We start from the raw sequence: 25,447 nt of genomic DNA, 5'->3' as shown, positions 1-25,447 counted from the left end.
TTTCATGTAGTCAATGTAACAAATAATAATAATAATAATAATAATAATAAAACCAGTTTTAAAACTCAAAATACTTAAGCTTCCTTAGCATAGCTAATCTTTGGCTGGAAATCATCTCATTGAAATGTTCTGGTTCTGCCTACCATTGCTCAATCTATAAACAGTGTCATCTAAACTGTGTTGTTCAGGACATGATTCAATTCAATAAGTATTTACTAAGTTAGTCAATAAGCATTTATTATATGACTGCTACGGGCCACGTACAGTGTTGTGACTGTCTACTACATGCTAAGCACAGTGCTAAATGCTAGGAACGTGATCACAAAAATGAAATAGTCTTAGCCCTTAGTAGTCAATTACATTCAAATGTCGAATTCTCTGAGGTAGAAAAGAGGAGGGAGAATCAACCAAGCATGGGGGGGATAGTCTGTAAAAAGGTAAAAGAGGCACAAGAGTTAAGCAGGTCACTTTGACAAAAAACATAAGAGTATGTAATGCTAATGAGACAAAGAAGAGGCATTTGGCCCCAGTATAGGCCAGTTAATTGCATTTTATTTCATGGTCAAAAACTATATGCTCAATGACAGAAATAAGTACTAGCTCTCAGTACTACCAGTCATAAAAATCCACACATGCCTATGGAAAGGATCTCATAGTATGTTTCTATGAGCATCATTTGTTCAACAAACATAAAAAAAAAAAAAGCTGTGCCAGGTACTAAAGTTTACAAAAATATATGATAGTCTTATTGATTGTCTTCAAAAATGACTGTAAAATGTAATAAGGTAGAGGAGATGAGATCTACACATATAAACATACAAGATGACCAAAAGCCTTAGTGCAGTTTAAGCTATTTAGACACTGTATGATACAGAACAGAATGTGGTAAATATGAGGTACCAAAAAAGATAGTTTATCTGAGTACATGTAAAAAGCCCCAGGTAGTTTTCATGGCTTCCTTAAGCACATTCTGTCTGCCCTGTGGTCAGGTGGTACTTAGGCATTTCCACATGTGCATTTATAATAGGCAGGTTAGAGGGCAAAGAATACACACTTTAAGAGGACATTCTGTCTTTGGCTGATATCATTCAGAAGGAGCTGCCTCATGCTGAGTTCAAACCCTCTTGTGACTAATAATAACTCAGTTATTTGATGCTTTAAGGTTCAAGAAGCCTATAGGGTAAGTATTTTTTCTTTGTAAATCCTAAGATTTCATTTGCAGAGCAGAATGAGCACAGAGATTCCTTTAAAGATTATGTCTGACAATGAAAAGCACCTTGTTTAAGACTTTTCAGTCCTTCTTAATGGCCATCAACAACCTATTCCAGTCAAGGACCTAAATTAATTGCTATGGCAAGCACTCTTCTGTGGGTTCTGAACTAATAAGGGATAATTAATCACTTTCCAAAATTTCAAAGTTTTGTTCTGCTTGAAACCAGGTCAGAAACTAGAGTTTATTAAAAATGCAAACTTCCAATCTGTTGTTCATTAGCACTCAGAATTGATTACAATAGTTTGATTCTGTCTGGTTCAAGTTCAGGAGGTATGGCTATAGCGTGAAATTAGGAAATTACAACCTCAGGAATTTCTTCCCCACTCTTCTAAATAACAAGTTTCCTGAAAGTAAATATCTCTGGAATCTAAAGGCAGATAAAAAAATCCAGAGAAAAGGAGTATGATTTAATCAATCAGGCAACAAGCATTTGTTAAGCACTGACTATTTAGCAGACATGCCCAATTCTGGAGTCAAGTATAAATTCTGCCTTAACACATATGCTATATTTCTCAGTGCCTCAGGAAAATCTAAAACTAAGAGCCAGGGTAGGTATATGGATCTGCTTTGGCTTAGGGAGAGTTCCTTATCATAGGTGCAGTTTAAAAAAAAAAATGTATCAAGCACCTACTAGGTGCTGGGAATATGAAAGAAAGTGCACAAGAGTTCCTGCTCTCAAGAAGTTTGCTTTCTACTAGGGGAAACAACATACACATTTTTAATTATATCAAATGTAAATATGAAATAAACACAAGGTAGTTTAGGGATGTAGGGAGAATGAAAACATTAGGAAAGGCTACATGTAAAAGCTGAGAGATGAGATGAAAAGCCACATATGCATATGGGTTTGCTCTTTTGTGTGTTACAACAAGGTGGCCAGTTTGGGAAGGAGAATAACACATAATAAGACTAGGAAGGTAGTGGCAGGGTTGTAAAAGGCTTTAAAAGCCTAAATGCAAAAAAAAAAAGGAGTCCAAATCTAATTCTAGAAGCAATTGGAGAACACTGGAATTCAGTGAATAAGTGACATCACCAGAGCTATACTTAAGAATAACCACTTTGACAGCTAGGTAGAGAATTCATTTAAATGGGGAGGGACCTGAGGTAGGAAGTGTAATTAGGGGGAAAGCAGTTCAACAGTCCAGGTGAGAGGTGATGAAAAGCATAAGTGGAGAAGGGCTTAGAAATGTTGTACAGGTAGGAACAGCCAGATTTCCCAACACTGGATATGTGGAGTGAGGTGGACTAAGGCGTTCATGAATAATAATGCCAAGGTGGTGAACCTGGGAGGCTAGAAGGGTTGTGGCACCCTTAACAAAAACAGGGAAACTAGAAAAGATAGTTTGGGGGAAATGATAAGTTCGTTTTGCACACTGAATTGAGATGCCTAATAGGCAATTGGTGATATGTGATTGGAGCTTATCCAACTGGGGTTGGATATACAAACTAGTTATATGCATGAAGATACTCACTGGGGCAGCTAGGTGACTTAGTGGATAGAGCACCAGGCCTGGAGAGGAGAGGTCTTGGGCTCAAATCTGGCCTCAGACATCATTTAGCTGTGAGACCCTGAGCAAGTCACTTAACCCCAATACTAGTCATTGCCATTTACCTGCCTAAGGCAGAAGTTAAAAGTTAAAGGGGGAAAAAAAAGATAGTCATTAAAACCACGTAAACTGATTCAGCCATCAATGAGAAAGTACAGAGATGAGGATCCAGAGCAGGCCTTGGGGGTTATACCCACTCTAAGGGTGTGATATGAAAGATGACCTAGCAAAAAAGACAAAGAGAAGTCAAATAGAGAAGAACCTAAAGAGACTATATAGTCACAATAAACCCAGAGAAAATAAAGTATCCAAGAAAAGAAGGTTTTCTAATAGTATCAAATGCTACAAAGAGGTAAAGATCAAGGCCTGGAAAAAGACCACCAGATCTGGCAATTAAGAGGCCAATGCTAACACCACAAAGAACAACTTCAATTGAATGATGAGGTCAGAAGTCAAACATCATAGTGCCAGTCAGCAAGCATTTATTAAGCACTTATAATGTGCCACAAACTGTGCCAAGGGGTTGAGATATAAAGAAAGGCAAAAATATGGTCACTTCCCACAAGGATTTTATACTCTACTGGGGGAAGAAGTAACATGCAAACAACTATGAAACACAAACTCTGTACAGAATAATTGGAAAGTAATTTCAAAGGGAAAATATCAGCAGTAGGAAGGAAAAGCCTCTTAAAAGGGGTAAGAAATCAATGAGAAAGTAGGAACAGGAAATAGTGTCGGTCTTAGAAGTAATATGTAGGGGACAGGGTTTATGGGGTATTCAAGGAGGCCTAGTACTTCTGGTATAAGGGCCGGCCAAACCCTTTCCAGGGCTGCTCATCCACCTTTGTTGTCTACCTCACATCCAACTCTTACCTGTGGCTCCGAGAAGCTGTGGCGTGCACAGCGACCACTTCCTGGTAAAAAACCATCTCAGCAGAGGAGCTAAACCAGGTTGAGGGTAACTGACAGACTTCAAACCCACTGGGTTAGGGAGATGTATACCCCAAGTATGTGAAGACTTTCCTTGACAGAATGGGTAGATGAGAATAACCTAGAGCCATATGAAATTTGTTATTCAGGTGGAAAGAAGTTATGATAAAAATGAAATAAAACAAAAAAACAAAAGTCAAGTAAGTAAAGTACCTTCACCTCAATGTACATGTGTGCTGCTTACTTCTGGAGTCAACCAATATAAAATCACCATACTTTAGTGGACCCACGTGCAAAGTGCAAAGTAAAGCTGGCAATATGAATCTTTCTCACAACCTTATGTAGGTGCTTTAACTATTAAAAATAACAATTTACATTTTTAGAGTCTACAAAGCATCTGACATAGATGATATAGTGGGATAGAAAATCCCACTTAATCCTTACCACCCCAAGAGGCAAATTGGACAGGTATTATTTTACAGATGAAAGACCTATGATCAGAGAGGCCAAGGTCCCAAAGTGGCAAAGCTAGGCCCAGAATCCTCTTAAGTTTACCTAGTACTCTTTCCACTGTGCATGTTAAGAAATGTTAATCATCAATTTACTCACACTTTTCTTCAGAGGCAATTTGTTAAGCTCAATTAAGTGAGTAAGATAGATGATAGAAGAGTATGGAGGTTGGATGTCATGGTTGAAAGAGAACCAGATTTGGTCAGAGGACCCAAGTTTAAATTCCAATTCTCCTACCTATAAGTTCTGTCGTCATGGACAAGTCTCTTAAGCTCTCTGGGTCTCAATTTACTCATCTATAAAATGAAGTGAGTGCTGAATGACAATTTCTCAAGTCTCCTTCCAGCTTTAAAAACTAACATCTTTTGACAACCTCCATCAAGTGAATTTGTGGAAGACGGCTCCTATGTGGAAACTGAGCACTGCTGCAATACTTCATATTAACCTCAGCTAAGGAGAACTTAATTTACTAAAATTTGCATTTCAAATTTTTCTTGAGGTTTCCACTCACTTAAATAGAATCTTAGAAGTGGAGAGGGCTTACAGATCATAAACTTAGAAGCAAAAATTGGTATATATTGCTGGGTTAGAAAAGCTATGAAAATGGGGCAGTTAGATGGTTCAGTGGATAGAGCGCCAAGCTTGGAGACAGGAGGTCATGGATTCAAATCCGACCTCAGACACTTCCTGGTTGTGTCAGGGCAAGTCACTTAACTCCTATTAGCCCTTACCACTCTTCTGTCTTGGAATTGATACAGAAGGTAAGAGTTTTTTTGGTTTTTTTTTTAAAGAAAAGTAATGAAATGTTCCTTCTAAATAGATATTCATATCATATCATAAAACTGAGAGTAGAAAGTTGGGGTTCCCCCTCCATCTCTCTTTCAGAGATGGAGCAGAATAACTGTTCATTCTAGTAAGAGAAAATAAAAGAAAAAAGCCACATAAAGATGTGTTTCATCACCAGCAGTATATAATTCTACTCAACAGAAAGCAGTCAGAAGCCAAGACAAAACAATGGAAAGGAGAAAAAGCACTACTAGAACTTTATTAACAAGAAATTTTCCCCCTGAAAAAATCCAACAGACAAGAAAAGAGACTCAGTGCTCACAACATAATTAGCTTCTTTCTGCTCTTTCAAAACAAATTTCAAACTCAATCAAACTTCTGAGGGGTTGAATAAATAGGAAATCCCAATAGAAAGAGAGACAAACTCTTTTGTAAGATCTTTAAATAATCTACCTTAGTTGCCTCAAGTATTAAATTTCTGCTCAAAGTGGAGCACACAGATAGATCTGCTCTTCTTTTTCTGATGCAGTGAAATGAATGATGAAACTGGGGTCAAAGACCCGAGTTTGAATCCCAGCTCTGCCATCTACTTCCTGTATGACCTTGAGCAATTTCCAAATTCTCTGATACTCAGATTCCTCATTTAGAAATAGGGACTTAGACTAGATGATCTTTCTTCCAACTCTAATTCTGCAGTTCTATGAATGTCTAACAAAAAACACAAAACATACTAGACCAAAAATTTTAACCTCTGTAAGAATAAAATAAAGTGGTATCATTTCTTAAAAGCAAATAGGGACATAATCCTATAATATAAGCAAGTTGGAAAATGCAAAAACTAATGTTAGATAGCTCTATGTAAATGGAAGATAAATAAACATATAATAGAGACCAAGAAACTTTTTTTTTAATCTTAGCTTTCACATAGGTATTAATAGTCATCTACTTTAATTTTTGTACCACATTTCCTCTTCATGATTTATGGTTACAAAGAAAAAAACTGTCAGACCTGAAATTTGTGAGCTGTGTAGATTTTGAAGATCTATCTCACTAACATGAACAAGCTAGAGATACAGGGTAAGAGGTAGGCAAATTTTCACCTTTAAATCTATACTTCAGAGATGTTCTACTAAGCAAGGAAGCTCAGATACATACTACATATATATTAAGTTTCTAAGTAAAAGAAAAAAAATCCCAAGAAAAAAACTAATTTCCAATACTACCACTCAAAGGCAATTCTTAAAGAAATGGGAAAGAGGGAGTCTTAAAGCCTGGATTAAGAATCACTCTAGGTTACAAACAAATAGCTTCACATACAAGACTTAAGTTCCAATAATTTCTATATGCTAACTCAAGCAATTTGGTGACAGGACAGTAGAGAAAGCTCATCTGTGCTGCAGTAATGTAAGTTAACAAGTACAGTAACTACTAAGTACTAGCAAGGGGGCTTAGGCAAAAATAAAGATTTATCATGATCCATGTACTCAAGGAGTTTGCAATCCAGTAAAAGATCAAGGGCATCAATACAAAATTAAAGTTTATTTTTGTTAAATTAAAATACATTCTACTCTGCACATAAAATGATATTGAAGTATATAGTAATATGGAAAGAACATTGGACTTGGAGTCAGAAGACCTGGAGTTGAGTTGAGGCTCCAACACCAATTAGGTAGCTGGGTGACCTTAGCAAACCACTTCACTTTTCTAACTTTCAGTTTTTTTATTTGCAAAATGGAAATCCTTAATCATACCTACCTCTTCATAAGGATTCGGGGAGGAATACATTTGTATAAATCTTAAAGTTTTCTCATTATGAAAACTATATCACAAGGAAGTTATTAACAGAAAATCAATAGAAATCATCACATTTTCAATTCTACTTGAGAAAAAAATTTGAAGATCTCTAATAAGAAAAATCCATAAAGCTGCCACCTCCAGAGTAGCTCACCTGACATGAAAACAAATACTATGACACCAATCTGATGTAGGCAAAATAAGAGACAAATTTTACCATTTAATTACAGCTAGGCTTACTTAGATTTCAGGCAAAGAATAGTGTTTTATTTCCTCTCAAAAAAATCACTTACATGTCATTTGATTCTAATTTTTAAATATGTATAAGTAAAAGAAGGGGAAGGATAAGCACTTATTAAGTGACAACTATATCCTGTAAGTACAGATATTAAGCTAATAAGTTCTTTGATCACATTTGATCCTCACATCAATCCTATGGGATAGGTACTATTATTCCCAATTTAGTTGAGAAACCTAAAGCAGATAGAGCTTAAGCTAACTTATCTAGGGTCACACAGCAAGGAACTATCTGAGAATGGATTAGAACTCAGTTTTTTAGCCTCTAACCTCAGTGCACTGTGCCACTGAGCTCCCTCTTAGGAACAGCTTGCAGAATCCTACTCTTTTAAAGTACCCGAGAAAAAAGTATTTTGTCTTTACTGAAGACAAAGCCTTAACAAAATTCCAATTTTTAGCCTTGCAAAAAGCAAGATGAAAGATCGGTGTCTTACCCATGAGGAGCCAGGTTTGTTGTCACCAACACAGTTTTCACTTCTTCCACACCACTGCCATCAACTGCATTGTCAGGTGTTGTCACAACCACTACTTCTTCCATGTGGACACTCACATCAGGGGTTGCCATGATTAGTCAGATGAGGATACCAATTACCAGTAATGCAGAGACTCCCCCAGGATTATAACTCCTGGCCAAAAAATAAATAAGATCACAAATGGGTCACAGGGAAGTCTTTTTTGAATAAAATAACATAAGGGAAAAACCAACTAATTTTTTAAATGCTCAAAAAAAAGTTGAATATGATATAACCCACCCCCCCATCCAACTTATGACCCAATTATTTTGAGCAAAATCTACTATTAAAACTCTAGTACAACAAAAAGGTCACAGGAGTCTTGTCCAGGTAATTTTAAGTTTTTTTATACATAGAAAATGGAATGTTTTGGTAAATGCCACTAAAGATGAAAATGAACACTTACAACTATACTTCTATTACAACAGTTTTCACATTGAAATACACAATGCGCGGTGTACAAGATTATATAAGCTTTATCAGTTAAGTCTACTATAATAAAGAGTCTGAGTATTCTAAAAAGAAAAATCTTTCGAGCTGCTATTAACCAACTAAAGGCAAAGTTCCCTCTCTTACTACAATCCTTCTTCCCCAACTTAAAATATGTACAAACAGCATATCCTAGCAATTTTTTTTGACTCAGTTATAGGACTTTTAGATTTGGGAGAAACAAATATGTATCTAAAGACCTATCATTTCTAAAAAAAAAACACTAGGATATGGTGTTTTTGAGCAAAGTTCCTCCCTTTAGTATTTCTGATCTAATGGCCTGTAGAAAAGATCCTATAAGTATGGTCAGCACTTCAAAGTAAGTGTCATATGCCCCAACAACTCAAGGTTTAAGTAGTAACCCAGGATAACTAATATCAGCAGATGGTATGTTTCCAAATAATGTGGGAATTGGTGAAAAAACCTTGTCAAAGAACCATAGCATGGCTATACCATAACTGACCAATAATTACAACTCTGAGAAGCAAAATTCAGCTTACTAAGAAAAACAAGGAAAACAGTCAGCTGGATATCCTCTTGATCAAGCACATACCAGAAAAAATGAGCAAATGGTTTTTCTTTTCTCTCATTTAAACTCTAAAGAAAAATCTAGTAAACTTTTGCTAATAATACTCACTAAATCAGATTTAAAGTCAGATTAGCTGTGTCAAATTTCATATAGCTCTCAACTCCAATAATTGCTAATAAAATCTGTTTCAGGTATTTCAAAAGCAAATAGTATATTATATACTACATTTCAAGAGAATGCTAGTACCACCTTTCACTATGATGCTATCAAGATAATACCACCACTAAGACAAGGGTTTCGAGTTATTTTTCTACTAGAGGTGATAAAATTTGCATATTCTCATGCATATTCTCACCCAGACATTTTTGTGACCTGGCACTTTCCAAATAATTAGCCAATTCAATATTTAATCTGCCCAAAATTGGCTCTAGGTAAATCAAAAACCTTGCCTTATTTCCTTACTTAGCACCTAGTTTCTTCAAGGTATAAAATTTTACCAAGAAAACAACAACAACAACAAAACAACCTCAGTAGTTATCTTTTGTTTAAAAAAATAGTTTTCTCTAATGAACATAAAAGGATGGGTCAAATTTTAGTTAAGTATCTGAATGCTCTGGAGTCATCTCAGGGTTGATACTCTAACCTTTGAATAGCAAACCAAATCAATGGACCATAATTATTATGCATTCATACTTATGTATACATACAAATTTTGCACTAAATAGAGCAGACATAATAGTAGTTTTTAACTTAAATTAAGTTGGTTTAAATGGAGGGTGGGTGGAATGTGCATACCTTTACAAAAGGCTTATTAACTTGAATATTCAGGTGGCTATCAAATGTTGGTCCACAAATAATGGTGAAGACAGTGGGCAATTATCAGGAACATGGTATTTGCACACAATTTTTAGAATCCTCCTCTCCCTAAGTATGAATTATCCTTCTAAAATTCCTAATTTGGCAACCAGAAATAAGCGAGTTTGGTAATAGGTGAGGTAAAAGAGTTTTGGTCACCAAATAAGGTTTACAAGTCTACCAAACTACAAATTACAGCATTTTTCTCTTTAGTCCTAGATATATAAATCAGAGTCCTAGATATATAAATCAACTAAGTATGAAGACAGTACTTAAATATATAAATTTCTAAGATACATGGGAAGTATCATCTCTTAAAAAACCAAACCTGTTTCTTAGAGTAAAGTAGCATGAAAAAAAATTATGGGTGAGGGTCTAAGATAGAATGTCTTCTGAGACAAAGGATTTAGGTGGGGAGGGAATTCTGAGAGAAAAGAGGAAAGAATTCTAAGAACATAAATGAGAGACATCTTAGAATAAGGCCCAAGGAACCTCCAAGTTATTGACAGGATAAGGGGAAAATACTGCTTTAAAGGGCCATGGGAAAGTGAGGAACAAGGGAAACCATATAAAAGAGTAGAAAGTTTAAGTATATAAATAAAGAAACAGCTGCAAAAAGTACTCTTACATAATACATTGTTTATTAACGGTTCAATTTTAAACAAAACAGTAAGCTAATACAATGTCTGTATGGAGTGGAAGGGAAGTGTTCACATGTGCATGAGTATATCTTCCAGTTGCTGCATGTGACCCAGCCTGTGCCAGAATCTCCAGAAGACGGGCTCCATTTTCAAACAATTCTGTGAGAGAAGCTGCAAAATTGAAGCTAGTTATATTTACAGTTTTAAATTCATACTCTAAAGTGTATTAAACACTTACTTTATGAACTGTATAGGTTTAAAACAAACTTCACATTTACATAAGCAGCCTAAGCCTTTTTCTAAAGGGCTGTAAATTTAAGATACATGCACAATCATTTTAAGAATGTCACACTTGAAAAAAAATTACATTTAATTAATTCTAAAGTAAATATCCTACAATGATTCAAGTTCTAGTTCTTCTTTATTTTAACTTTTCTTCTTAAATGTTAGCTGTTTTCATTCATAACTGGAAACATTTAAATTTTAAAAAGGGACACTCATATTTTCTCATCTTTATTAATAATTTACCTACAGGAAATTGTTATGCTCATTGTAGTTATGCTGAGCTCTGAGCTTTTCTGTTATACTAAAATAGCCAAATTTAAAATAAAAGTTTGACTCTCTTAGTGCCAGGCAAAGCCTCATGAATCTTTCTCAAACATATATATTTGTTTGCAGGTTGTCTTCCACAATAGAATATAAATTCTTTAAAAGCAAGAACCATGGTTTTACCTTTCTTAGTATCCTCAATAATTAGCACAGATTGGGCACATAATATACACTCAATAAATGTCTGGAGACATCATTATTGAATAAATTCCAAATTCCTTAGCCTGGGATTCAAGGCCTTCCAAATCTTGCTTGATTAGTTGTTTTATAGCAGATAATACTAAAATTGTTACTGTTCCAATGACAATAGAATATTTCTATATTAGTTGGAAGTAAATATAATATAGGATGTCTAATCATCATCCTTAGCTATAAAATAAACTACATGGCAAAAGATTACTAAGGTTACAAAAGGTTATTAAGGCTTGATTCCAGAGTACCCACATAACTTTCCAGCTATCTCTTCAATACTGTGTGATAAATTCAAAGATGACAGATTACATTTTATACCCAAATATAAAACCTGAATAGAAATTACAAAAAGCTATGAACTACATTTTACATAAGAACTGTGTACAAAAAACAAGGTAAATACAAATATAATTCCAATTTTAATGTTCTATCAGTACACTTTTGAAAATCAAAAGCCTGGCTTTTCCATTTCTTATGGAAATATCAGTTATTTCTCTTTGAACAAAATGCTATACAAAACAGACAAATAATAATGGAAATTCGTTTTTGTTTTTTTTCATATGAAAGCACATCTGAGGAACCTTACTAGTACAAAAGCGAAAAAGGTTAAGTTTTGGGGGGAATGTACAAATACACTTGCCAAAGAATTCTAAATATACATCTTATATATACAATTTTCCCAAGCTCTCTCCCCCCAAAAAAATGATAACTACGAAATCAAGAACTTATTTTATTTCTCTTGTTATGGTTATCATCTATTTCAGCTTCTTTTTTTCCAAAGATAATTGAACTGATATAACCCAAATCCTATTTTGTATATGTAATTTATTTTCAAATAATTAAAAAAAATTTTTTCCACAAGCCAGATGTCTAAAAGAAGTAACGGAGGGGAAAAAAACTGTGACAATAAATTACTTTCATGACAATTATTGAGCTCTCACTAGCTCGAGGGCTAGTATAGGCCATATTCCATTCAGACAACATCTGGTATAGAAGATATGACATAGATGTCGAAAAAAATATATTAACATGGTTATTGTGAGTAGGCAATGTGGAACTTATCCTTACCACAAAAAATAGTTTCTAAAACACACGAACAGTATGTACACTATAAACATAAGTATTGAAAGCCTAAAGTTGGCATCCAACTATTTGGGGGGACTTGTTAATCATTTCAATATCTTCCCCTCAACTACAATTATGCTTTTAAAAAAAAAATCGGCATGGGGCAGTTAGTTGGTTCAGTGGAGAGAGTCAAGCCTAGAGATGGAGGTCCTGGGTTCAAATATGACTTCAGACAGCTGTGTGACCCTGGGCAAGTCATTTGACCCCCATTGCCTAGCCCTTACCACTCTTCTGCCTTGGAACAAATACATTGTATTGATTTTAGGATGAAAGGTAAGGGTTTTTTTTTTTTTAAGCAAATTATTGTTTGGTACTTGGAATTCATCTTTTTTCAAAGAAAGAGTAATGCAAAAAATGTACTTTTCAATGGCACAAGTTTTCTGTACAAAATATAATCTCATCCACATTAATAGAGTTCTAGGTAAATGGGTCTATTTTTATGCAAAAAAGCTTAACAGCATATTCTTTACAACATAATGCTTAATCTCATGATTAAATTTTGATTGTTATATCACGTGTTTGTGAAAATAAACATTTCTAGATAGCATTAAGTCTGTTTAAAAAAAACCACAAAGCAGAGGGAGTACCGTTTTTAAATGAATATAAAATGAAAGCACAAGACATCAGTAAAAGTAAAAAGATTTTTAAAACATTGTAGTTTGACAGTTAAACCAAAATCAATGCTCTCAAATTTATCAGGAATTTTTATCTGTTTTAAGGAATATAAGGAAGTTTCATTAACATTGATTCTAGTCTTTAAATTAAAAGAGACTCTCAATTATGTTTTCAGTTAAATTTTACTAGTCAGATAAATAATACTGCAGTTAAAGCAGACGGATCCTTTCACACAAAACTGTATCATCAACCAGTACTTTGTTCCTTTTAAAACTATTTTTAAAACATCAGCTTCACCCACAGAGGTATGCACTCCCCCACATCTCAGCAACCAAAAGAGAAATACATGGATGAACTTCTCATTTCTACAGACTCACACCCACATATAGAAGTTACACAAACAAGTTCCCACTTGAGTACACCTACAGTTGGGTGGTTTGCTCACCCATTTGCTAAATGCATTCAGTTCTTCATAAAGCAAAAAATGCTTAAGTACATTAAGCCTCCTAATACTATCCATAATAACTTATTTTGCACATATTTTCAGGGTCTAGTTTCATGTACTCAAAAAGGTGTTTTCTATTTTTCCTTAAATACAAAAATGACATACTTCAACGGAAGATACCCAAGCTATTATTGAAATTTGATTTTTTTTTTAAGTGAGGGGAAAAAAGGCCCAGAAATGGCCATATTCTACATGAACTTTCCCCTTCCTGCCAGGTCTACAGTCTTGTGGACAAGTCAAGAAAGATTCTGGTAAGATTGAGTACACTTCTGCCTTTAAGTAGCGTAATTCAAATAAATTCCTATTTGGGGCCTTTAACTGTATGGACGACAGTACTATGGCTGTACAAGGTTGTATACCGTCAATAACATCCCCCTCAAATAATCCAATTTTCCATCAAATATGATGATTATAGGGATTCTAGCACAAGATTAATATTTTTCTTCAGCGTTCTTTTTCGTGCTAATTAGCTGCTTTAATGTTCATTTTATAACACCATTGATGAAATAAGAAAAAGTACAGGTTTTTCTTTAAAAACTCAGCATAATACTGCCCTGCAGGAAGTGCAGTGTTTTACCATGGGGTGGGGGACGCGAAAAACGCTTCCTCGGTCAAAAGGGGAGGGTCAGGGCCGTACGTGGCCAAGTCAGGTTACTTTCTGGGGTGTTTGAGACTCTGATTCGGAAACCCCCGGACAGCAGCGCCTGGGCAGAGACTAGCAGGGACCTGGTCGGGTCGGGTGGGGCGGGGCGCGGGTGCCAGGCAGCGAGCAGCCCGAGACAGTGAGGGGAGGGCGGAAACGCCACCTTCCAACGGCGTCGCAAAGAAGGGCACGACGCCCAGCCCCGTCCAGCGCGGCGCGGGCCCCCCTCCTTCCCTTCTCCCTCCTTCTCCTTCTCCTCCCAGCCACTTGGGCCGGCCTACTCGGGAAGCACAAGGCCGGGAAGCCAGACGGAGGCCGCAAACCAAAGCTCGGGGAATTGCACTGGGGCGGGGGAAGCAGAATTTTGCAGGCAGCACCACCTGGGGAGGGGAGGGCTTCGGACCAACCTGGACCCGGCACATGCAACGGCAGGGAGGCAGCGCGATGGCGGGGGGCGGGGAGCCAGCTCCGGGCAAGTAATGGAGGGAACTAAAAAGGCACTGCGGGGAGCTGTTCACCGGGCATGCGGATGCGGAGGGGAAGCCTACACGATGCATGCAACTGGGGGAGGGGAGAGCTCCGGAGGAAAGAACGAGAGAGCGGGGCTCGGGAGGAGGCTACTGGAGACGAGACTCTCCCGGAGGGAAGAGAGCGGGTCGGCATGCACGCGCCACCCACCCGCTCCGGGAAGCTGGAGGGGGAAGCGACGGTGGAGGCGGCTGGCGGGGACACTTCCAACCTTCCCAACCCCCTACCCAGGCCGCCTTTTCCAGGCAGTCCCAGTCCCCTTTCCTCCCTTCCCCCACCTCTACCCTCCTCTCCCTTCCCCCCTTCCCCCCCCGTGGGGGCAGAGGCGCGAGGCGAGGGGAGGGCGTGGGAATGGCCTGACGCACGCGGCAGCCGGCTTCGTCTCGCGCCGTATTTACGCTGCAGTCACTGCCGCCGGCGGCCGTTGCGGCCGTTGCCGCCGCCGCCGTCGCCGTCGCCGTCGCCTCCTCCTCCTCTTCCCCCCCCTCCTGCCGTAACGTCCTGACGCTCCGCAGGGACCCCTGACTGGACGGACGGGTGCGTGAGGGGAGCCGAAGAGGCCTCGCTGCGGGGGGGGTGAGAGGGAGGTGAGAGGAAGGGATCGGGCCGGGGAGACCCCACTGTGGCTGCCGCTTACCTCGGGGAGAACCGAAACCAGTCTTGCTGAAACGCCCAAGGACGGGGGCAGGGAAGGGGATGGCGGCGGCGACTCCGCTGGCGAGGACGGCGGCCACTGGGCTCGCTCCTTGTTGGATATTCGGCGGCGGCGGCGGCGGCGGCTCGGGCGCGCGCCTCCCGGGTGACGCAGGAGGCGAGGGGCGCGCACGCAGGAGGGGTGCGGAAGGGGGAGGGGGTGACTTTTTTGGTGTTCCTGTGGTTTGAAAAGCCTCCGTAGGGAGGCGGGAGCCGGGCTGATTGGGAACCGTGAAATAAGTCCTGGGCGGGCCCCTACGCGCTTGCGCGTGGAAGGCTGGGTCCATGCTGCAGCGAATAACCGCGTTAGCAGATTCTGGCTTAAGCTGGGGTGGAGACGTCAGGGCGACTTCTGGAGAACAGTAGGGATTTAGGGAAGCTAATTGTGGGTGGGCGTTAGGTGAAAAAAGACAGGTAGATACCTACTTAGACGGGTAGGGTGGAATGCCCAGAAAAACTCCCTATTTCCAGCCGTGGAAGCCTCCCCACTTCTAAAACGGGTATCGTAATTTAAGTTTACCTTACTCCTTTCACCTCGTAAGAAATTGGACGCAACTGTATTTTGATGATTGGGTCGGAATAGTTTTACTTTGAGAGAAATCCAGCAGGCCAGCGTAGGGGACAACGTGTTTCTTCTTGAGGTACAGTAAGTACCCTGCAAATGCCTCGGTTTTGCCTAAACGTGACCCTGCACCCAACAACTCTTTTTTTCTTGATTCCCAAGTCCGGTATTTCATTCATTACACCATTCTGGTAGTATGTGTGGATGTTGAAGTTCACTGTGAGAGAAAAAACTGAAGTAGCTACATATGCAAGTCTTTGAAATCGTGAAAGAGGCATCCATTCTTAAAATACCATGTACTTTCTCATCATTTTCTTAGAAATACCGGATATTTATGACCAAAGCAGGAGCAAATACTTGGGTCACCTGGAGAAACTTATTTTTCTCCTCTAATATTGGTAACCACAAGATTATATTTCTCTTGTCTCAGTGTTTTATTCTTAAAAGGGTTTCTTCTGTAACCTCAATCCTTTTAATTCTGTCAAATTGTAGAGATTTTCTTCGAATCAACGTGGAAAGGGATTCAGAATAGGGGGAGTCATTTCCTACTATTAAGTTGGGAGTGTTAAGGTAAAGAGGTTGGATTGCTTTACAGGTTCCACTTTACCGTGACCTCGAAGCAATAGCAAACCTAGCCCTTTTTTTTTCTTTTTTAATTTAACAAAAAGGCAACTGTTGGAATGGACGTTAGAGAGGTAGTGAGGATAGTAGAAAGGAAAGTAGTCGAGTTAGAATATCCAGGTTTCTATCTTGGTACCACTCTGGGCAGTTCTCTTAATTTTTCTGAGCCTAAGTTTCTTCATATGTGAAATAGGAGAGCAAGTGTGATTATCCTCATCTCATCAGGTTGAGGAAAGTGCTTTGTAAACTTTAATGTGCTATAAGTTATTACTCCAAAAGATTTTAAGTAGGCTCTGTGCTGAGGCCAAAGCAAGTATGTTTTTTGCATTGTATGCATATCCTGTATTATAAAAGAAATTTAGTGAAATAGTTTCCTGAACTACCACTTGCAAAAGGAAGCTCTTGTACTTTGAAATAATTTCAAAGATTAAAGCCTGTTTTTATGCCCTTGCTCTGTATTTGTATTTTTAGTTTTGAAATGCCAATTGCAAATAATGATACATGAGCAATGAAATGTTAATCTTCCATAAAAAATTATGAATATGTTGGATATTAAGAAATTGGGGACGACTTCTAAAAACTGATACAAAATGAAGCAAAACTATATGCAATGATGTAGAATGTTAATTTATAAAATAAAAGCTAGGTGGCACGTGCTTGGAGTCAAAAAGTCCAACCTCATTTAGCTGTGTGACCCTGAGTAAGTCAATTACCTTGCCATAATTTCCTCAACTGTAAAAAGGGAATACTAGCACCTACCTTACAGGATTGTTGTGAGGACTAAATAAGAGTTGTAATTGCCTAGCAGTGCTGTAGATGCTTAATAAACGCTAATTTTCTTCCATTGAGGAAATGAGTATACCTCCTTTTGTAACACTGCTAAAAGTGTCATATCTTTGATATGTTGATTACTTTTGCTAAACTACTTTTTCCTCTTGTGGAAATGATCCTGGGAAGGGAATGGAGATTTGAATGGGATGTATAGGTGATGTAAAAATAAAACATGTCAATTAAAATTTTTTTCTAAGCTAAAGTAAAGTTTAGTGGATTTTGTAACTCATTCAGATATATTTAAGTTACCTAGCTAATGCATTGCTGTTTGTTTTAAAACTAGTAAATTAATTGGGTGGGTCTTGGTTCTGGTGTAAACAGCAACATGCAAGAAGCAGTGGAAAAGTTATCTTCTAGTATCTCACTGTAATAAAATCTCTTTCCAAAATATCTTTTAAGTCTTGTCAATATAGAGTGTAATATGATATTTTTCATTATAACAGATGGCATGTATTCTCAAGACTTGATCTGGCTCATTCCTATAAAGCCATATTAGTAGCCCAAATAACAGCTTTGAAAGCAAGGACAGCATGAAGTAAATATTAACTATTATAATATTAATGCCTTAGGAATTTGGAGGTTATAGAAGTACGGATAGGCAGTAGTTCTTGGCTCAGTATTTGGAGGCGTTTAATAGAAACTTGATGTTTAAGAGAGTGATTAAGTACCTATACAATTTTTAGGGAAACCTGACATTTTTAATCCATTTTAGTGGTAAGATTGTCCTTGGTGTTCCACTTAATACATACTTCATAGACACAAATTTTTTAAAAATAAAACAGAAGCACATAGTTTAATACCAACTTTATTCTTTTTTAATCATCACTTCTTTTACACAACAACAACCTTAAGTTGACAATGAAATGCACTAAAGGAACTAGATGATATCAGATTGGTAGGAAATCCATTCATAACCATCACAAGCTTCTGTATATTTTAAAGCTGCACACTGTTTTGTAAGGAATGGATCCTGTGGGCCAGTGACATTCAAACCCAAATGATAATTGAGGGCTGTCCAGAGTTCCTTTTTTGCTTTGACTTTCTTTGTCAGTGATCTGGCCTTTTTTCTTTTTTAAAGAAATTTAATTAAATGGAGGATATGATCCACCAGTTTAATGATAAAAAAAAAAGTCTAAACAGTGGCCAGTACTCCCTCTTTGTTCCATACAGGACATCTAACAGATGCATTTTTAGTCCTGATATATTTATCCCCTAGCATGGTTTAGGAACTAAATCACTATAGCACCATAATCAGCCTTTCCCTGACCATGTGGGCATAAAAGTATGTCAGTGTATACATATTACGTGGATGTACAAGTTTGCACATCTGCACTGAATAGTGGATGCATACACGTTATTTTAGATGTTTGAAATAATGCAGATTCAAGAAAATGCTAGAGTATAGCAGGCAGGTGAATTATGCAATATAAGATTTAGATTAGAAAACCACCTTGGCCCAGTGACCAATCCAAATGAAACATTGAAATTTCAGTTTTAAATGGATACTTATAGTCTTTGTGTGGAGTGTGTATTAATTTGTAAACAACTACTTACACTGACAGTCTGCAACCAGTATTTCTATCTTATCTTTATATTCTACCACAAAAAATTGTTTACAACAAAACCAAACTCCCTCCTACCCCATGACTACAGCTTTTATACGGTGTGAATATTATACCAGGACTACCCTGATTTGACAGTTTGGGGGACATAACCAAAAATTTCAAGAGGAAATGAGCTGTAATTGCAAATGTCTTAAAACCACAAATGCCTATCATATACACACACATACACTCCCCAGAATAAAAGCTAATCTCATCTGACAACTCTGTACTGAGAAAATGGCATTGGATTGGTTTTTTTTCTTTTAACCCCTTGTATAAAATCCCAACCTTTTCCTCCTTTATTTTTACTTCAGGGTTTCTAATCTCTTTTATCTTTCTTACTTTAAAGCCATGAAAAGCTGTGATAGGAGGTAGTCAGAAGAAAGCAGTTGTGTCTCCTCCCTACTCATGGAATTGCTTATTTCATACAACATAAGGCTTCCCTTCCATCCTTAAAGATTGATAATGTCTAGTGAGCCTAGTAGCAAGAAGAAAGGGGATAATTGAGGGGTTTTTTTTTACTCATATATTGGGGTAGGCATTGTGCCTTTTCTAAGGATGGCATTTGAAGTCTGGAAAGCTCAGAAATGAACTGCAAACATGATTAAAGGAAGGTATAACCCTAAGGCATTGTTGATCATTATTCAGCCAGCAGTAGCTCTGTTTTGTGCATGAGGGGACACAGGACTGTCAAAGAACAAGAATTTCCAGCACAAAAGATAATCATCTTTGATTTCTAATGAATTATTCTCCACAACCAAGGGGTATACCAACTAGGAATGTCAGAGGTTCAGCACAATATTCATGAAGAAGCACCCACAATTATTTTAAGACTTGCTGGTGCTTGATTAATGGAAATTGGGTGAGCTAGGGAAAGAATAAGATTAAAGGAATGAGGCGAAGAGATGGAGTCCTGACCCAAACTGCCCACCCCTGGCACAAGGTAAACATTACTAGCTTGGACAATAATAGTGAGTAGCAGATCAAAACTAGGTAAAGCCACCGAGAAAAGGCCCTTGGAGGATTCCACCAGCCTTCCCTAATGTTGGATCATATCTTCTCTACCAACTGATTACGGCCTTAGAATGCTGTGTCCTGTGAAGCAGTTCAACTGTATTTCCCAAAGAAACCTAGTATCATCCAAGGATTAAAATAAGGAACATGAAGTTTCCGATTCACAGAAATATGAATTCTTGGTCTTAGTTCTTGTATCTTGACCATTTCACTTTCTTTTAAGCTACATGTACCTTAGACCTTAACAGGACTCATGAAATTACCATCAGTAGCTACTCACTCCAAGGAAATTAGTAGTTTAGGCTAAATCCCCTGAGAAGGAGGCATTAGCAAACATCCTTAACCTTAAGTTCAAACCTACTGAGAAGACTTCTCTTTCTCATCCAATACTCCTCCTCTCCTCATCAAAAGGGAAAATGGTTTTGCTGTGTTGTATTCAAACTCGTGAGTACAATATTTCATAGAATTAGCACTAATAAAAAGTATTTACAAGTTTCAGTTTGTAATTATTCTCCAAGCAAGCAATCACAGAGTAGGACAGTTAATAAATTGCAGACACTTTTCCATATCCCACAGAAGTAGGACACTAACATTTGGACCATTTCAACCATTACACTCTTAACTCCTGCACACAAGCACTCAGTTTTCATTATTACTATTAATTTAACGTAAATATCTCTTAACTTTTAAAATTTACCTTATATGAATAAGATGAATCTGAATTATAGTAAATTTCTGCTATGAGAATTACTACCTGCTAAAAACTGGTGACTATTAAGAAATTCAACCTTCAGTTCCCTTCTGTTTCCCTGCCCCATGCAATTTTTGCCTTTGGTCACTGCTGAATCCTAGTCATGACCTCCAGCTCCCTCTGGAGGCAATCTTGTTGGTGAAGTTTCAGCAATTTAGGAAAAATACCTGTGCTAAACTTGTTCAGCCATGGGGACCCCAATATCTGATACTGAATGTCTAGGGACCCCCACCAGTAAATTTGTCATACCTAGGATTAGAACATGAATGAAACACAAAATAGCACTAACTTCACCACTTCGCCAAAACTGCTCACAACATAAAGGAAATTAAAAGTACCTCATCTTTATAGAGGGTGGGGAGTAAATTGGCACTTGTTATATATAACCTAAAGGACTCCAGATACTTGCTAAACTTTTGTGTGAGTACTAAACAATTTTTTGTGAAAGGAATAGCTTGGCTAAGGTAAGATAACTGCATGTCTACCTGCCTTGGCTTTTACTCATAAAAGTGCTTTAAGAGGTAAATGTTATTTTTCCCCCCTATTGCTCATATTAGACTTAGCAAGTCTGTGAAAAGGAAAATTTGTTGAGTTTTCCCAGGTTAATTTAAACAAGGCTCTAAGGTGGGCCTTAAAGTTTGAGAAAGGAACTACATTAAAGATGGTCAACTTGGTAATTTGATATTAACTTCCATAAACTGAAAAGATTAAGACCCTACTAAAACTGCCAGAGAGATGGGAAAGGAGTGGTCCTTTATTTTTCCCATCAGGAAAATAGAAAATATGACGAGCAATGTTTGGGTGAGATCAGTTAAGTAAATACTTCTTTGAATTTCAACCCTCTTTTTCCTTCCCCAGACATTTGAATCACCAGATAATTAAATCTATTAACTTTCTAGTACTGCCTATATGACCTTGAACACGTTACTTATCTGTGGGCCTCAGTTTCCATACTTGCAAAATGGGGAAGTTGGATTAGATGATCTCCAAGGTCCCAGACAACTCCAACTTACATGGATGGATCCATCCATGTGCTACCTAACCCCATGAAAGACTCCTCAGCTGATGTTCCTAACAAGCCCAACCCTAGAGGGAGTTACACTCCCAAAGAGTTGAGTGCCAGAGAGAGGTGAATAAAAATAAACATTTAGTAAGGGTGCTAGAAATTAAAAGAATTTAAATCTTTAATGTCCCCAAGCATAAAATAGTAGATAGTAGTGGATAGAGGGACAGCCTCGGAGTCTGGAAATTCTCAAACTCAAACCTGTTAAGGACAAGCTGTGTAACCACGGAAAGTCATTTAGCATCTCAGTGCTCTAGGAAATCCTCAAAAACAATAAATAATAGATCAAGTTGCTAAACTCAAAAGTCATAAATCTGGGCTAACAGCCACCACAGAAACAATTTGGCTACTTTAAAAGATGAAAAGTCTGAGTCATGTCTTTTATTTTGTCTTCCAGTATTCAACATGGGTGGACTGGATCTGGAATGCGTCCACACTAAACTTTTGTTTTCTTAGACCAAATAGATATGCCAAAACATTCACTTGAAAAGAACACATTTCAGATCAGGGGATGTGTCCACACTAATGACCTCAGTCAGCAGAAAACCTAGCTTTCCACCTATCACATAACAGAAGTAATCTGTCTATCCATTGTTTTCTCTTCCAATTTTTGAGTCCTTTTTAAAAAAACTATGGACTTCACATACTTCAATGTATACAGCAGAGCTTCTGATGGACTTTTCCCAGCAAGTAGTGCTTGAGCACTTAAGCTCAGTACTAATTACTTCTTCATAGAAAGTCCATATAGGACAAATACTATCCCTTCTTGCAAAGTTTTGGATTTTTGATGCTTTACATTGGTTTATAATACCTAATTTTCCCTATCCTAATATTTTTGTGAAAAATCTTGACCTAGGTAACAGACTGTTTATGTTCCTGATTGGAACTACCCATAGTTCCCAGACCTCCCAATACCAAACTTCATTTCTACTACAGAATATAGATCTTCATACTCCATATCCCCTCTGGGCACTGATATGACTAAAACCCCAAAAAACAGCCATCAGTTACTATTTGGCATTTTTTACATTCAATCCCCACATCTGAATAAAGCTAAGACACATACCATCAAAGCAAGTCCAATAACAGCTGTACCCAGCTTACAGTTATCTTTTGTAACCTCAAGCCTCAGCAGGGATGGAACTAGTGACCCAAAGGGAAAAGTTCTTAATTTGAACTCTCCCACCATTGTTCTTATTTCCCTTGTTTACCATCAAAGAACTGATTGGCTTTGAGTCCCGATCCCCCAGACACTGATAGCTGGCTCAGAATAAATTCTCATAAATTAAAAAAAAAGGATCATGAATAAACTTTGGATAAGAAATCCACATGTCCATGCCACTGTTGGTTGAATTTATTAATGTCTCCATCTTTTACATAAGTTTATGAAAGATTCCAGGAAGGATTGTTTTGTCAGGTGATTAATGTGATTGACTCTATATTCATATGAACTAGTGGCTACTCTGTTTAGAGCTCTGCAAGGCCAGCGAGGCCCCCCACAAGGGCTGGACAGATAAAGATCCTAAGAGAGAAGCATAAACTAGGGACGTCAGCACGGGAGTAGGCAGAAGAGAAGGGGAAGGAAGGAAGGAAGGAAGGAAGGAAGGAAGGAAGGAAGGAAGGAAGGAAGGAAGGAAGGAAGGAAGGAAGGAAGGAAGGAAGGAAGGAAGGAAAGAAAGAAGGAAGGAAGGAAGGAAGGGTGGTGAAGAAACAAAGTTGCATCTAGACAAACATAAAATTAAAATGTGGTTTTTTTGTTTTATATCAGGAACCAGGTGCTAAGCGTGTAGAAAAACCCATTAACCAGAGATCTCCTCCCGCTGCTCCTTGTTTCTGCGGACTTCGGCAGCATGGAGCTCCTGCAAAGACACGGAAGGTTTTAGCTGGGAACGATTTAAGTCAGGGACGGGAGGGAAAAAATTAGGTATGGAGCCCAGGCTGAAGCCCTGGGCCCGCTTCTGGGGCGGGGTCCCCCTGTTGAAAGGCCTGGGACAGGTATCCAAACGGATGTCTTACTGACGGTAGAAAGGGGAGGGAGGTTAGACTGGCTTCAGAATTGAAAGATAATTACTTCCGGAGGATCGCCCTCAAGCCCCGCTAGTATTCTACACATAAGTTATTTACATTGAAAGTCGCCCGGAGGAGAAGGTCCATGGAAGGGCAGTTGAGCCCCTAGACTTAGGGTAATTCATGAATAAGGAAATTGGGATGCTTGGAATTCCATGTAAGGGGTTTCTCGGGTGAGGCAGGTAAAATTAGGCTTTCCAAGCAATCCTGAGAAGGATAAAAACCTTTCCGAAGAGTTCTTGGTGCCAAGGAAGGAGCAAGAGAGTGAGATGAGGGAGGAAAGCGGGGTGGGGGTGGGGGGCCGTACTCACCTTCTCACGCAGTCGCTCCCTCAAAGCAGCGAGATGAGCCTCGCGGATCTCCTTACTGAGTTCCATCTTGTAGTTGAGTTTCTCCTCTGCCAAACGGCTGAAGTTGTTATTCTCCTCCAGGGCCTTGTGGAGAACCTCCCGCTCGTGCTCCCGCTTCTCGGCCAGCTGCTTTAGTACCTGCGCCTCCTGAGTCTGGCAAAGCAAAGGACTCCCGGTGACAACCCGAGCCCTCTTCCTTCCATCCCCAAAGGCTCTGTCTAACGGTAAACAGCCCTCCAAGGGCTCTCCCCGGGCAGATACCCAGCAGAAAGGTCAGAGACCAATCCTTTAAACAACTGAGGTGCTGTGGCCCAGAGCAACTTCCCTAGATGGGGCTCAGTAAATTGGGGGTCCATCATTTGCCCTAAAGCAAAACATCTCTCAACCATTGGCCTCTGGGGCTGAAGCCCCTCCCACAAACCTCTTGCGCACCACTGTGGGACTTTTTTTTTTCTCCCACAAAATGTAACCTTCCCCAAATCACTATTTTCAGTTTGTCACTCCTGCAGAGTAACTTTCAGGGGTTCTAAAACATCAAACTCTCTAATCCAATCCCACTGACATTTATTTAACCCTTCCTCTACATTGCAACCCTCCTCACTTGCTCTAGGAATGTAAGATGCAGGTTGGGCTAGTACAGCAGCCTGGGAACCAACTTCGGGCCTCAGATCTCCCCCTGGCCCCATCCTGCTGGCCCCAAGGCTGCCAGGGACTCCCTCCCACCCCTAGCATCCAATAATAGCTCCTCTGGGGTTTAAAGCTCTTCACCCCGTGGCCCTTGCCTACCTTTGCAGTCTTACTACATCTTATTTCCCTACAAACCTAGAGTCTAGCCATTTTTGCTGTGCCTCACAAAGGCCCCCCATTCTCTAGATTTGCATGGTTGCCTATGCCTGGAATAGTTGTCTTTGTGTAACCTTCAAGGATCTCTGTATCTACTTTGTGTACACCCTGTCTATACCCAAATGTATTCCAGGCCACACGTTCATGAAGGGATGCTTCTTTAGGGCAGAAGCTTTTTTACTTTGTGTCCCCAGTGTTGAGTACCATCCCCAGCATATTGTAAAGGTTTGATTTGAAAGGGAACTAGGCCAACGAACCTGGCGTAGATAAACACCCTTCCTAGGCCAATGAACCCTGTGTGATAACCACATTGACCTCTCCATCCTGTGTGACTACCCTCGGTAAGCTCCATGGTCAGCCCCAAGGGTATATAAGCCTGCCTTGAAAGTTGCTTCGGGGAGGAACTCCCTTTGGGCTCCTCCCTGCGCGTGTGGAAGTGTGTTACAATAAAATACCTCTCTGTGCAGATTGCATCGTCTGTTCTGTTCCTTTGGACCTCTAAAGGGACCCTAACAGATTGATTCTGTGAAAGATAACAAGAGCTGAAAGTACTCTCACCTTCCACATGTTTTGTTTCACTCCTTTGCCTCTATCACACCTCACCTTATTTATTATGCCTATCTGTGAATATATTATATTGTTCTACATTCCCCTCCCTACCCCAGTAG

The 25,447-nt window shown here is 38.9% G+C and overlaps 2 protein-coding genes and 1 long non-coding RNA gene across 16 annotated transcripts in view; 1 reads left to right on the top strand and 2 right to left on the bottom strand.

The window, feature by feature from the left end:
• GMEB2 (glucocorticoid modulatory element binding protein 2) overlaps positions 1–15,144 on the bottom strand; it is a 59,594-nt gene extending 44,450 nt beyond the window's left edge. For 6 of the 14 annotated variants that reach the window (XR_008915402.1, XR_008915403.1, XR_008915401.1 and 3 more), the window contains exons 1-2: positions 14,260–14,369; positions 7,572–7,763 (exon numbers count right to left, since the gene is read on the bottom strand). Coding sequence is in view for 8 of the 14 variants with exons in the window: in XM_016426037.2 (XP_016281523.1) it covers positions 7,572–7,702 (131 nt within the window). In the remaining 6 variants the exon portion in view is untranslated. Of the gene's footprint in view, positions 1–7,571; positions 7,764–14,259; positions 14,370–14,745; positions 14,841–15,017 lie in introns of those variants that run through there. The other 8 variants (XR_008915404.1, XR_008915406.1, XM_007475546.3 and 5 more) reach the window with 3 other exon arrangements.
• A 2,732-nt stretch (positions 15,145–17,876) lies between these two features.
• STMN3 (stathmin 3) overlaps positions 17,877–25,447 on the bottom strand; it is a 33,909-nt gene continuing 26,338 nt past the window's right edge. The window contains exons 4-5 of the mRNA XM_007475551.2: positions 23,898–24,089; positions 17,877–23,378 (exon numbers count right to left, since the gene is read on the bottom strand). Coding sequence (XP_007475613.1) covers positions 23,319–23,378; positions 23,898–24,089 — 252 coding nt within the window. The 3' untranslated portion in view covers positions 17,877–23,318. The remainder of the gene's footprint in view (positions 23,379–23,897; positions 24,090–25,447) is intronic.
• On the top strand, positions 23,324–25,245 carry LOC130456476 (uncharacterized). The gene is made up of 2 exons (XR_008915407.1): positions 23,324–23,443; positions 24,018–25,245. It is a non-coding gene; the product is annotated as an uncharacterized LOC130456476 (long non-coding RNA).

Source organism: Monodelphis domestica, chromosome 1, assembly GCF_027887165.1.
Source record: "Monodelphis domestica isolate mMonDom1 chromosome 1, mMonDom1.pri, whole genome shotgun sequence".
Taxonomy (NCBI): domain Eukaryota; kingdom Metazoa; phylum Chordata; class Mammalia; order Didelphimorphia; family Didelphidae; genus Monodelphis; species Monodelphis domestica.
The sequence above is the reverse complement of the archived record's forward strand: the minus strand, read 5'-3'. Positions and strand labels throughout refer to the sequence as shown.